The following is a 14,589-nucleotide window of genomic DNA, read 5'->3' on the forward strand; positions in this document are numbered from 1 at the left end:
AGGGAGGGAGGCAAAAAGTTAGGGGAAGACTACCCTAAGGTTGTCAGGTCTAACCCTATGTTATTAGGTGGAGTGAAGATATTATTATAAATTGTGTTTATTCAAGTTAATTGTTGATGTGTGTTGTGTTGTGTAGCTGAGTCTCTCTTTTCTTTGCCTTTATTCGTTTTAACAGGTGGATTATACAACTGTTGTATTGGCAGTACGATAACAGCAACAATTATTATAGACTGCACGTGTTGTAGTATTCAGTAATTTCAGTCATGGCAAACTGCAACAGAAACAACAACTCCACCTAACCAGTATGCAATCACTACACCCCCTCACTGTTCTCCCCATGCTATTCACCCCACAGCAGCTTTGTAGTGAAAGAAACAGTCAAGCTACCCCCAAAGAAGCTGTAAAGCTGAATGGTTGTTTCACTTTTTGAATTTCGGTTAGAACTAAACAGCCCTTGTAGGCTACATTTCTTTCAAGGGAAGCTGCAGCATCCCCCCACCCCAAAAAGATGAGTCTCTTTTATGCTGGCCACATGGGTCTACAAGAGCTTCGTTCGACAAGGATTTTTTTCGACAAGCATTTTAAGGATTTTTGAGCACTTCAGTAATATCCCTGCAAATATTCTCTGTAACACCCTATCAATTCTGAATTGCGAGCTCCCGTTTTTATCTAAAAAATATTTTTTTAAGGATATTCCATGAATTCCCTAAGACATCATCCACATTAAAAATACATTAAAGAAACAATCTGATTAGGAATTACTCACGTTTATCAGGGCAATACTCTCTGCAGAACAGAGCTGGCTCTACTAGGGGTCCCCCTGAATGGGTGGGGCCCAGGGGCCAGATCCCACTTTGCCCAGACCTTAAAACCTCTCTGTAACACAACATATTTTTGAGAAATTGTGAAAGAGAGGCTCCCGCTCCTGTTAATTTGCATATGTGTGAGTATGTCAGGGTTATTTGTTCTTTTATTACCTAAATGACTGCCCATTTCGCTTTACGGCATGCTCATACACATTTGTAGAGCGTCTTGTACCATTATCAACCCCAAGTCCATAAATATGCTTCATAATAACATGAAATGATAACGAAATGTTAAACTTTCTGATACTGCACACAGTAGGCCTAGATGTGAATGTCAATACAAAATGCAAACCAGTGTCCATTTTGGAAAAAATATAACATCTGTTGCTGATAGCCAAATGTATTGCAGTCAGCTAATTAAGGCAGCCCCTGGCCCCATGCCACCCACGACAGGGATTGGTTGCCCCTTTAAATAATTGAGGGCACACCTCTCAATCAAGCACATTTCTTGGAACTGCCAATAGCACAAAATAGGCCAACTGTTTGCCAGATTATTTACAGCAGTGGCTCTTAACCTGGGGGTCCGCGCAACCTATGCAGGAAGTCCATGACTTTTCTACAGAATTAAATAATATTAAACTTAATCAATAAAAATGAATAGAGTATATACAAATACAGAAGCAAAACTGAAAATTCTCGGGGGGCGTGGCTAGCAGCCGATGATGGCGGCAGCCTAAAAGGAGAGCTCCGTGATTAAGGCGGCTCCCAGGACAATCCGCACATCTATCCGGCAATAAAACTACCCAGGCGGGAAGGCAACGAAGCCTAGGACCAGGCGGCGGCAGCTCGAATTCGCCGGACCTCAATCCGAGGTCAGGAACACCAGTCACTGCCAGTGCTCCGAGCGGGCCTGTGGGCGACCTCCGGACCGGGAGGCACAGTGAGCGGCACGCCGACAGGAAGTGGCTTGAGTCAGGCAGCCATCCGCCGGAAAACACCCGACCACGGAGAACGCCGGGGTAAACAGAGACCGAGCCTTCCAGCATCCATCACCGGACCGAGGAGAGTCGATCTGCCGTCGGGTGGCTCAGCTGAGGTGAGGGGAACGCTCGTTGAGGACGGGCTCCGACGCCCGGAGCGACGACGGGGGGAGCAGACGCCGCCATTTTCAGCAGCGGCGGCCAGAGTGCTAAGTCCGGCAGCGGCGGAACCGCGCTGCCTCAGTGTCTGCACGGCGGCCCCCCCCCCTGGCCGATCGGAGAGCCTGGCAAAGCGCAACAGACCCGAGGGCACCCCCGCCCAAGACCCAACAGAGCATCGGCGCGGGGCTCCCGTCCTCGCAGCGGAAGGACCTATCTGGGGACGGCCCGGGCCTCCCCCGTTGCCATCAGGGGGCCGAGCACGAGTCAGGGTCGCTGTAAGCGGTGCCGGAAGGGGACAAAGGGAATCCTGCAGGGCGGCGACATTCGGTTGCGCGCCCCGTCAATAAATCCGTGACCAGGCCGGTCACCACCTAACGGAGGCCCGTCCAGATCCACAAACTCACTGGGACACCTCACGGGGGCCACACTTACCCCCATAATCACAGCGTGGGCCCAGGGAAGACCCCCCGTAGCTGGCAGAGGAAGATAGCTTGGCCCAGGCGAATCCAGGATGGCTGGCAAGGGGCATAAAGGCGGAGCGACGCAATCACGCCTGGAACGCTATGCTTATGATAAGCCCGGCTCCCCCTCCCCCTCACAGGACGCCAAAGCACAGGCGAGCAAGACAACCGAAGTGACCGGGGGCAAGAAAGCGACCATTGATGACGTCATGCGGGCCCTCACGCAGGTACAGGCCACGGTGGGGTCGATCTCGGCCGAGATCACACTTATAAGGGCGGACTTCCATAAAATGGCAGAGAAAGTGAACAATATGGAGGTTGTGACCAAGTCCCTGGTCGAGGACGTCTTGGAACTCCAGATTAGTATGGAACGCATCTCGAGGGAGAACAAAGAACTACGCGACAAGCTCGATGATCAAGAAGGGCGCTCGAGACGGAACAACATCCGTATTATTGGTGTGCCAGAATCGGAAGACACGAGGGCGATGGACCTATATGTGGAGAGATTGATCAAAGACACTCTGAAGCCCAAAGGACTCTCCGCCTTTTTCACAGTAGAAAGGGCACATCGGGTACCGGGGGGACGCCACAAGACAGGAGCTAACCCCAGACCGATCATAGCGAGGCTCTTCAATTTCAGGGATCGGGACGCCATCCTACAGGCGGCAAGGAACTCGCCCCCGATTAAGATCCAGAACGCGACGCTGGCATTCTTTCCTGATTACACGGCCGAGGTGGCGCGGAGGAGGCGGACCTTCTTTGAAGTCAAAAAAGAACTCAGAGCCAGGGAAATCCCATACTCGATGCTCTTCCCGGCCAAGCTTCGGGTCGTAGCGGAGAACAAGACTTGGTTTTTTGAATCACCGGAGGTGGCGCAGGATTGGCTGGAGGGCTGGAGAGCGGCGGGCCCTCGTCGCTCAAATAGACAGAACAAACACCGTACAGCTGGCTCCCGACAGGGCTCACAGGCCAACGACGAAGATCTAGAGACACATTCCCCTTTATCCGACCATCAGGAGGACAAGGCAGACGGGGATCAGTAAGTCACTGACATGGTCCGGCTGACCGGAACATGATATGAACAGGCAACGCCGCCTTGGACACTGGGCGGAAAGGCCTCCGCAGCTGAAGAAGGGGGCCGCTGACCACGGAGAACCTTCACCCCAGCGAGCAAGTACTATGTTATGGGGCGGGATCAGGCACTCTGCTGAGTTGGGGGGGCGGGCAGTTCTGAGTCCGTTGAGCAGGGGGGCAGGGAGGGGGGGAGTTGGGGGTAGAGGGGGGTTTTGGTTTTCAGTTTCTACACAGGGGCAGGTTAGCTACGATGGGGCACACGAGTATAGGATGGTATTGTCACAATGCAACATACAGAGGCACTACACGGACCTCCTGGTCGTCCCCGAGCGTAAATTCGCAGGCCGTACACCAACACAGGATGGGGGAGGACACTAATGTAGGGCAGACGTCCCCGCTACTCCTCATGTCCTGGAATGTAAGGGGCCTGGGCGACAAGATTAAACGGGGGCTGGTCCTGCAGAGTATCAAGAGGCTGCACCCCGCCCTGGTCCTACTACAAGAAACACACCTCACCGGCACAGCCACGAAGGCCCTAGACAGAAAAGGCTATAGCATGATAGTACACTCTGGATTCACAAAGGGGTCCCGGGGATCCGGGATATTAATTCACCGCTCGTCCAGGTTCATAGCCCAATCAACGGCGACAGACACACAGGGGCGCTTTGCAGCGATACACGGACAGTGGGAGGGGAAGCCACTGAATGTGGTCTCGGTCTACATCCCACCAGCGCTACACAACATAGCCTTTCCGGAATTAGGAAAATTCTTGTTGGATCTTCCTGAAGGGGATCTCGTTATGGGGGGGGATTTCAATGCAGTGGCACAAGACTCCCTAGACCGCCACCCGACGCGCATGCGTACACCAGGGCCCTCCAAACTGCATGAATTCATGGAAGCGCAGGGTTTAGTGGATGTGTGGAGGCGACTACACCCAGAGGATAGGCAATATACATATCATTCAATAGTCCACGACAGCCTGTCGCGGATAGACTATTTCCTGACATTGGGGGGAGGTCTCCTCACTTTCACGGACTCCCAAATTAGGCCGAGAGGGATCTCTGACCACTCCCCGCTTACACTGACTCTGTCCAGTCAGAGAAAAACCCGCAGACGACTTTATCCTATTTACCCGGGTTACCTTAAAGAACCGGGCGTCAACAGGGCCTTGAGGAAAAGCACTCGGTCCTACTTTGCAGAAAACGTGGGGTCGGTGGAGTCGCCCACTGTTCTGTGGGAGGCCTACAAGACAGTCCTCCGAGGACAGGCGATATCGGTGATCGCACAGCACAGACGCACACAACGTCAGGAACTAACGGACCTAGAGGAACAACTAGATAAGGCTACACGAGACCACGAGGGGAACCCGACTGGAGACACCCAGCACACTCTCCGACTAGCCCAGCAGGGTCACACCGACTTTCTGCGCCGCCGAGTGCGAGACAATATGTCCGCAACAGCGAGCAGGATATACGACATAGGCGATAAGGCGGGGAGGCTTCTGGCATGGTTGGAAAGAGCGCGGGGTGGCCAGCGGGCGATATTGCAACTGAGGGACTCTCAGGGTGAGGTACAAACCAGTCCGGCACAAATAGTGGAACTCCTAGCTGACCATTTCCACTCCGTATACTCCCCTGACTATGAGGTCACACGGGAAATGGCAGAAAGCTCCCTTGTGGGAGTGCCGACCCGCACTCTCTCCCCAGACCAACGGGACGAGCTCGACTCCGACCTGACGGAGGAGGAACTACAGGCAGCTATAGCAGCAATACACCCCGGGAAAGCACTGGGCCCCAATGGTGTGCCAATAGAATGGTACAAACTCATGTCCGAGACACTGTCCGCACCATTGCGCGATATGTTTCAGGAGTGCCGGGGACGGGGACGACTCCCCCCTGACCAGCGCACGGCCACAATAGTCGCAATACCTAAGCCCGGCAAACCCCCTGAGGAGTGCGAATCCTATCGCCCGATCTCCCTCCTCAACGCCGAGAGTAAAATCCTGGCGAAACTGTTGGCCACCATGCTACTGCCCCATCTGGCGCACCTTATACACCCGGACCAATCGGGCTTTATGCCACACCGCAGTACGGCGCTGAACCTGCGACGGCTGCATGGGGTATTGGCCCGAGCCCCGCAGTTGGAGGAAGCGGCAGCGGTACTATCGCTTGATGCCAAAATGGCATTTGATATGGTGGAGTGGCGCTATCTCTTTGCAGTCCTGGAACACATTGGTATCGGCCCAACGTTCATATCTTGGGTCAGACTGCTCTACACCGAACCCATGGCTAGAGTAACCGCAAACGGACACATATCGAGGGAGTTCCCGTTGGCAAGGGGCACGAGACAGGGGTGCCCACTCTCGCCACTACTGTTTGCCTTAGTGCTAGAACCCTTGGCCACGATCCTCAGGACCACCCAGCTGCTGAAAGGTATACAATGGGAAGGTGGAGGCGAGGATAGGGTATCCCTATACGCCGACGACATGCTCGTTTACCTCACGGACCTCACGACCGGTATCCCGGTCCTGCTGGCACTATGTGAAAGCCACGGAACGGCCTCGGGCTATAAACTCAATTGGGCCAAATCCGTGATATATATGATAAAGGGCGACCTTCCAATACTACCTACAGATTGCCAACTACTCGTAGAACGCGTCGCCTTCAAATACCTAGGGATACGGATTACAAGGGAGCACTCAACCTTCCTTGACCTGAATCTTAAGCCCCAGCTGGACAAATTGAAGACTGATGTGCGCCTTTGGAAAAATCTCCCCCTAACACTGCTAGGTAGAGCGGCACTCTTTAAGATGCTGGCGCTCCCTCGCTTCCTTTATGTTCTGGAAAACACGCCAGCAGTGGTTCCCGTGTCGTTCTTCCGTCACGTCTCAGCCCAACTGTCCACTCTCCTGTGGGGAGACAAACCGGCCCGGGTCGCACAGTTGAAATTAACCAGAGACTGGTATAGCGGTGGGATAGCCCTCCCCAACCTTGAACTATATTACTGGGCGGCTCACCTTAAGGTGATTAACCAGTGGATCCACGCACCGCAAGACGACCCAGCGTTCAGGGCAGATAGACACCAACTAGGCTTGTCCACTCTGCTAGCCCCACTCTATAATAAAGGGATGGTGAGGAAACTAGAGGGGCCTACCAAACACACTGTAGCCTTATGGCACAGAGCTCAGAGACGGCTGGGATGGGAGGGAGTGATCACCAGGCTCACGCCACTATGGGACGCCAAAGCCCTCGGTAACCTGCGCAGCTCCAAGGGGTTCGACCAATGGGACACCATCGGGATCTCCACGGTGGGCGATCTGTGGACCAGGGAGGGTGTGCTCTCCTTCACGGCACTCAGGGAACAATACAACCTGGCGGAGACCGAAACATACAGGTACATACAAATCAGGCACGCACTCCTGTCGGTGCTAGAAACTGGTGCGGCGCTTCCGGAGTCGGCTCCGTTAGAGGACCGATTGCTTACAGACTACATGGAGGCCGGGGCAACCTCCCTCACTTATCGAAAACTCATGAATAACCTGCCGGACCCCCTGGGGAAACTAAAGGAGTACTGGGAGGACGAAATAGGGGACCTAGATGAGGCAGACTGGAACGCAGCCCTGGCCTCGCCCAGGGAGGCGGGTATTTCCACTCGATTCAGACTGATCCAGTTCAAAGTGCTACACAGGGTCTACTACACCCGCACGACACTGTATAAAATACATAGAGCAGAACACCCACACTGCCTGAGAAACTGCGGGGAGGAGGGTACACTATACCACACTTTATGGACGTGTCCACATATACAGGACTACTGGCAGCGTGTCACGCGCACGATCGGTCAGACCCTACAGAACCCATTTGCACCGGACCCCAGGATCTGTCTCCTTAATGTGTGGGGCCCAACAGACCTTTCACTGCATGCGAAGAGGTGGGTGGTCATAGGTGTAATGCTGGCGAAACGTGACATCGCGAAAAACTGGGGGGCACAGGAAACACCGACACTAGCGCAATGGTGCAGAAATATGGATGTGACTATGCTAACCGAGCGGGCGGTGTATCAGCAGAGACATAATCCTCGGAAATGGAACGGGATTTGGTCACCCTGGAACAAGTATAGGGGAGACCTCTGTGAGCCCCTGCCCGAGGAAGGGGATGAGGATAGCTCAGAGGATGACGAAGGTCTGGATTGATGGGAGGGAGGGGGGAGTGAAATGTAGAGACAATAAATGCTACAGGGCCATGGGAACATGCCCGCAGATGACCTTACCGAAATGTATATCTGAACCGAGACCTGATAGTTGCATTTGGGCACTCTAATGCTGTTATTAACCATTGCTAAGAATCGTGGACTTAACCCTGAAAGTAGCAAGTTTAAGTTGGGGGGGTAAAATATTAAAAAGTTGCTTTAATAAATGTGGCAGCTGAATGTTGACGCTGCACTGAAGATTTACTGTACGTTACTGTATACCATGTGACAGCAACAACAAAAATAAAATACTAAAAAAAAAAAAAAACTGAAAATTCTCAATATTTTATTGTGAATTAAACAAAATAATTCAAATATTTCAAAACGTGTTTGGTGTATACCTGTTTCTGTATTTTTGTATATTGTCTTGAGGTTCAAATCATTGAAATTGCTCCAGCTTGGGGTCCCCGGCTTCCAACATTTGACTCAGCGGGGGCTCCCCGGATTCCAGTAATGTTTCAGTGACGGTCCACAGAAGTCAAAAGGTTAAGAACCGCTGATTTGAGGTATATTGTCTCTCTCTTCTAGGCAGACATCTGGTCACTGGGCATCACGGCCATAGAACTTGCAAAAGGAAAGCCTCCACATTCAGAACTCCATCCAATGAAGGTTTTATTCCTGATCCCAAAGAACCTCCCACCAACGCTGGAGGGAAACTACAGCAAGGCGCTGAAGGAATTTGTTGAAGCTTGCTTGAACAAGGAACCCAGCTTTGTGAGTAATCCACATGGTTTCTGTATATTTTCCTATCTCAATTGCACATTATTTTGAAATATCTTCAGTGCTGAAACTTTTGACCCTATGGATCAGTATTTGCTGAAAGAACATAAATGTAGTGTGTAGTTAATATGCATGTGGCCATATTTTAGATAATATTAAAAGCACTACTATTAAAGGGTTTGTGGGCGGATGCTAATTCTACAGTAGTTGATGCAACAATAACTCAACTTCCTTACAACCAAATACAAGCTATCACAGCTGGTATTTAGTATATATCTCTTTAACTAGTTTTTCCGGGATACAGATCTTTTTATGTCGAACAAGATGCTCTGTTTGTATTGTATTGTATTATAGTTGCATTTATACAGCGCTTACCACCCCTGATGAGGTGTTAAAGCGTTTTTTCTGTGAGCTGCATGCTACTCTGGAACAAATAAGGATTAGTGGTGAATTAGTCTAGGGAAATATGAAATTAATTGAGCGGTGACATGTTAGTCTGCTATTTGGATTGAAAAGGATAGTGGAGGGATGTAAGAGGTAAGGGTTTGCATTTATATAATGCCCTTTAATTTGGCCTCTGGGTTTCGCACTCCAGTTTACATGAATTAAGCTTCTGCTATGCCTTTTTGCTTCTGTTTTTTAGGTCTCGGCCTGCGTAGGCTGCGCTTGCGCAGTCTCGCCGGCGAGATCTTATGTTTCTCAGTGTGGGGCTTGAACCCGCCCCTCTTCTCCATTGGCTGGCTTCCTAAACGGAGGCCAGCCATTGGAAGAGAGGGGCGTCTGTCCATTTAAGCCCTGTCTTTTTGGGATTCGGGGGTGTGTTTTTTCGTTTCTTTCTCTCCTCTTCCCATTGGCTGGAATTTTACATTCAAGTCAATGGGGAGAGGAGAGAAAGAAAAACACGCCCCCCAGTCGGAAAATGACGGGGCTTTTCGGAGAGCAATTTCTGCTTGACCGCTGCCGGAATAAGAAGAGAAGCTGCCGAGTCCTCCGCCCCAGCTGGTGAGTGCTCGCTTTTCTTGCCTCTGTTCCCTCGTGATTGTTTTTCTGCCCTCTGTTCCCTCGTTGTCGTTGTTTTTCTGCCCTCTGTTCCCTCGCTTTTCTGCCCTCTGTTCCCTCGTTGTGGTTGTTTTTCTGCCCTCTGTTCCCAAGTTGTGATTGTTTTTCTGACCTCTGTTCCCTCGTTTTTCTGCCCTCTGTTCCCTCATTGTGATTGTTTTTCTGCCGTCTGTTCCCTCGTTGTGATTGTTTTTCTGGCCTCTGTTCCCTCGTTGTGATAGTTTTTTCTGGCCTCTGTTCCCTCGTTGTAGTTGTTTTTCTGCCCTCTGTTCCCTCTTTGTGGTTGTTTTTCTGCCCTCTGTTCCCTCGTTGTGATCGGTTTTTCTGCCCTCTGTTCCCTCGTTGTGGCTGTTTTTCTGCCCTCTGTACCCTCGTTTTTCTGCCCTCTGTTCCCTCATTGTGGTTGTTCTTCTGCCCTCTGTTCCCTCGTTATGATCTGTTTTTCTGCCCTCTGTTCCCTCGTTGTGATCTGTTTTTCTGCCCTCTGTTCCCTCGTTGTGGTTGTTTTTCTGCCCTCTCTTCCCTCGTTGTGATTGTTTTTTCTGCCCTCTGTTCCCTCATTGTTATCGTTTTTTCTTGCCTCTGTTCCCTGATTGTGCCCGTTTTTTTGCCTCTTCTTGTTTTTCTTGCCTCTGTTCCCTGGTTGTGATCGTTTTTTCATGCCTCTGTTCCCTGGTTGTGATCGTTCTTGTGTGTGTGTATGGCTCTGTGTGTTTGTGTGTGTGGCTCTCTGTGTGATTTATGTGGCTCTGTGTGTGTGTGTGGCTCTCTGTGTGTGTGGCTCTCTGCGTGTGTGGCTCTGTGTGTGTGTGGCTCTGTGTGTGTGTGGCTCTGTGTGTGTGTGTGTATATGTGTGCGGCTCTGTGTGTGTGGGGGGGGCTCTGTGTGTGTGTGGCTCTGTGTGTGTGGCTCTGTGTGTGTATGTGTGGGTGTGGGGCTCTGTTTGTGTGGCTCTGTGTGTGTGTGGGGGGCTCTGTGTGTGTGTGGGGCGCTCTGTGTGTGGGGCGCTCTGTGTGTGGGGCTCTCTGTGTAAGGCGCTCTGTGTGTGGGGCGCTCTGTGTTTTGTGGTGCTCTGTGTGTGTGTGGCGCTCTGTGTGTGTGGTGCTCTGTGTGTGTGGTGCTCTATATGTGTGGTGCTCTATGTGTGTGGTGCTCTGTGTGTGTGTGGTGCTCTGTGTGTGTGTGGGGCTCTGTGTGTGTGTGGCTCTCTGTGTATGTGTGTGTGGCTCTCTGTGTATGTGTGTGTGTCTCTGTGTGTGTGTGTGTGTGTGTGTCTCTGTGTGTGTGTGTGTGTGGCTCTCTGTGTGTGTGTGTGCCTCTCTGTGTGTGTGTGTGGCTCTCTGTGTATGTGTGGCTCTCTGTGTGTGTGTGGCTCTCTGTGTGTGTGTGTGGTTCTCTGTGTGTGTGTGGCTCTCTGTGTGTGTGTGTGTGTGTGTGTGGCGCTCTGTGTGTGTGGCACTCTGTGTGTGTGACGCTCTGTGTGTGTGTGTGCTGTGTGTGTGTGTGTGCCGCGCTGTGTGTGTGTGTATGGCACGCTGTGTGTGTGTGTGGCGCGCCGTGAGTGGCATGCTGTGTTGGTGGCGCGCTGTGTTTGTGTGTGTGTGGCGTGCTGTGTGTTTGGCGCGCTGTCTGTGTGTGTGGGGGGCGCTGTCTGTGTGTGTGTGGGGCGCTCTGTCTGTGTGTGTGTGGGGCGCTCTGTCTGTGTGTGTGTGGGGCGCTCTGTCTGTGTGTGTGTGTGTGGCTCTGTCTGTGTGTGTGTGGTTCTGTCTGTGTGTGTGGCTCTCTGTGTGTGTGGCTCTCTGCGTGTGTGGCTCTGTGTGTGTGTGTGTGTGTGTGTGTGGCTCTGTGTGTGTGTGTATATGTGTGCGGCTCTGTGTGTGTGTGGGGGGGCTCTGTGTGTGTGTGGCTCTGTGTGTGTGGCTCTGTGTGTGTATGTGTGGGTGTGGGGCTCTGTTTGTGTGGCTCTGTGTGTGTGTGGGGGGCTCTGTGTGTGTGTGGGGCGCTCTGTGTGTGGGGCTCTCTGTGCAAGGCGCTCTGTGTGTGGGGTGCTCTGTGTTTTGTGGCGCTCTGTGTGTGTGTGGCGCTCTGTGTGTGTGGTGCTCTGTGTGTGTGGTGCTCTGTGTGTGTGGTGCTCTATATGTGTGGTGCTCTGTGTGTGTGCGGTGCTCTGTGTGTGTGTGGTGCTCTGTGTGTGTGTGGGGCTCTGTGTGTGTGTGGCTCTCTGTGTATGTGTGTGTGTCTCTGTGTGTGTGTGTGCCTCTCTGTGTGTGTGTGGCTCTCTGTGTATGTGTGGCTCTCTGTGTGTGTGTGGCTCTCTGTATGTGTGTGGCTCTCTGTGTGTGTGTGGCTCTCTGTGTGTGTGGCTCTCTGTGTGTGTGTGGCTCTCTGTGTGTGTGGCTCTGTGTGTGTGGCGCTCTGTGTGTGTGGCGCTCCGTGTGTGTGGCACTCTGTGTGTGTGACGCTCTGTGTGTGTGTGTGTGTGCCGCGCTGTGTGTGTGTGTGCCGCGCTGTGTGTGTGTGTATGGCACGCTGTGTGTGGCGCGCCGTGAGTGGCACGCTGTGTGTGTGTGGCACGCTGTGTTGGTGGCGCGCTGTGTTTGTGTGTGTGTGGCGTGCTGTGTGTTTGGCGCGCTGTCTGTGTGTGTGTGGGGCGCTGTCTGTGTGTGTGTGTGGGGCGCTCTGTCTGTGTGTGGGGCGCTCTGTCTGTGTGTGGGGCGCTCTGTCTGTGTGTGTGTGTGGCTCTGTATGTGTGTGTGTGGTTCTGTCTGTGTGTGTGGCTCTGTGTGTGTGTGGCTCTGTCTGTGTTTGTGTGTGTGGTTCTGTCTGTGTGTTTGGCTCTGTGTGTGTGTGTGGCTCTCTGTGTGTGTGGCTCTCTGTGTGTGTGGCTCTCTGTGTGTGTGGCTCTCTGCGTGTGTGGCTCTGTGTGTGGCTCTGTGTGTGTGTGTATATGTGTGCGGCTCTGTGTGTGTGTGGGGGGCTCTGTGTGTGTGTGGCTCTGTGTGTGTATGTGTGGGTGTGGGGCTCTGTTTGTGTGGCTCTGTGTGTGTGGGGGGGGCTCTGTGTGTGTGTGGGGCGCTCTGTGTGTGGGGCGCTCTGTGTGTGGGGCGCTCTGTGTTTTGTGGCGCTCTGTGTGTGTGTGGCGCTCTGTGTGTGTGGTGCTCTGTGTGTGTGGTGCTCTATATGTGTGGTGCTCTATGTGTGCGGTGCTCTGTGTGTGTGTGGTGCTCTGTGTGTGTGTGGCTCTCTGTGTATGTGTGTGTGTCTCTGTGTGTGTGTGTGGCTCTCTGTGTGTGTGTGTGTGTGCCTCTCTGTGTGTGTGTGGCTCTCTGTGTGTGTGTGGCTCTCTGTGTGTGTGTGGCTCTCTGTGTGTGTGTGGTTCTCTGTGTGTGTGTGTGTGGCTCTCTGTGTGTGTGGCTCTGTGTGTGTGGCGCTCTGTGTGTGTGGCGCTCTGTGTGTGTGGCACTCTGTGTGTGTGGCGCTCTGTGTGTGTGGCACTCTGTGTGTGTGACGCTCTGTGTGTGTGTGTGCCGCTCTGTGTGTGTGTGTGCCGCGCTGTGTGTGTGTGTGCCGCGCTGTGTGTGTGTGTATGGCACGCTGTGTGTGTGTGTGGCGCGCCGTGAGTGGCACGCTGTGTGTGTGTGGCACGCTGTGTTGGTGGCGCGCTGTGTTTGTGTGTGTGTGGCGTGCTGTGTGTTTGGCGCGCTGTCTGTGTGTGTGTGGGGCGCTGTCTGTGTGTGTGTGGGGCGCTCTGTCTGTGTGTGTGTGTGGGGCGCTCTGTCTGTGTGTGTGTGTGGCTCTGTATGTGTGTGTGTGGTTCTGTCTGTGTGTGTGGCTCTGTCTGTGTGTGGCTCTGTCTGTGTGTGTGTGTGTGGCTCTGTCTGTCTGTGTGTGTGTGTGTGTGTGGCTCTGTGTGTGTGTGTGTGTGTGTGTGTGTGTGGCTCTGTCTGTTGTGTGTGTGTGGCGCTCTGTGTGTGTGTGGTGCTCTGTGTGGCGCTCTGTGTGTGTGTGTGGCACGATGTGTGTCTGTGTGTGGCACACTGTGTGTGTGGCGTGCTGTGTTTGTGTGTGTGTGTGCATGTGTGTGTGTGGCGCTCTGTGTGTGTGGCTCTGTCTGTGTGGCTCTGTCTGTGTGTGTGTGGCTCTGTCTGTCTGTGTGGGTCTGTCTGTCTGTGTGTGTGGCTCTGTCTGTGTGTGTGTGGCTCTGTCTGTGTGTGGCTCTGTTTGTGTGTATGTGTGTGTGTGTGTGTGTGTGTGTGTGTGTTGCTCTGTCTGTTGTGTGTGTGTGGCACTCTGTGTGTGTGGCTCTGTGTGTGTGGCGCTCTGTGTGTGTGGCGCTCTGTGTGTGTGGCACTCTGTGTGTGTGACGCTCTGTGTGTGTGTGTGCCGCTCTGTGTGTGTGTGTGTGCCGCGCTGTGTGTGTGTGTGCCGCGCTGTGTGTGTGTGTATGGCACGCTGTGTGTGTGTGTGGCGCGCCGTGAGTGGTACGCTGTGTGTGTGTGGCACGCTGTGTTGGTGGCGCGCTGTGTTTGTGTGTGTGTGGCGTGCTGTGTGTTTGGCGCGCTGTCTGTGTGTGTGTGGGGCGCTGTCTGTGTGTGTGTGGGGCGCTCTGTCTGTGTGTGTGTGTGGGGCGCTCTGTCTGTGTGTGTGTGTGGCTCTGTATGTGTGTGTGTGGTTCTGTCTGTGTGTGTGGCTCTGTCTGTGTGTGGCTCTGTCCCTCATTGTTATCGTTTTTTCTTGTCTGTGTGTGTGTGTGTGTGGCTCTGTCTGTCTGTGTGTGTGTGTGGCTCTGTGTGTGTGTGTGTGTGTGTGTGTGTGTGGCTCTGTCTGTTGTGTGTGTGTGGCGCTCTGTGTGTGTGTGGTGCTCTGTGTGGCGCTCTGTGTGTGTGTGTGGCACGATGTGTGTCTGTGTGTGGCACACTGTGTGTGTGGCGTGCTGTGTTTGTGTGTGTGTGTGCATGTGTGTGTGTGGCGCTCTGTGTGTGTGGCTCTGTCTGTGTGTGTGTGGCTCTGTCTGTGTGTGTGTGGCTCTGTCTGTGTGTGTGTGTGGCTCTGTCTGTCTGTGTGGGTCTGTCTGTCTGT

The 14,589-nt window shown here is 53.0% G+C and overlaps 1 protein-coding gene across 1 annotated transcript in view; it reads left to right on the top strand.

Moving 5' to 3' along the window:
* STK24 (serine/threonine kinase 24) overlaps positions 1 to 14,589 on the top strand; it is a 745,744-nt gene that overhangs the window by 624,338 nt on the left and 106,817 nt on the right. The window contains exon 6 of the mRNA XM_086947876.1: positions 8,260 to 8,445. Within this exon, the coding sequence (XP_086804002.1) occupies positions 8,260 to 8,445 (186 nt within the window). The remainder of the gene's footprint in view (positions 1 to 8,259; positions 8,446 to 14,589) is intronic.

This window comes from Lissotriton vulgaris (assembly GCF_964263255.1).
Source record: "Lissotriton vulgaris chromosome 8 unlocalized genomic scaffold, aLisVul1.2 SUPER_8_unloc_1, whole genome shotgun sequence".
NCBI lineage: Eukaryota > Metazoa > Chordata > Amphibia > Caudata > Salamandridae > Lissotriton > Lissotriton vulgaris.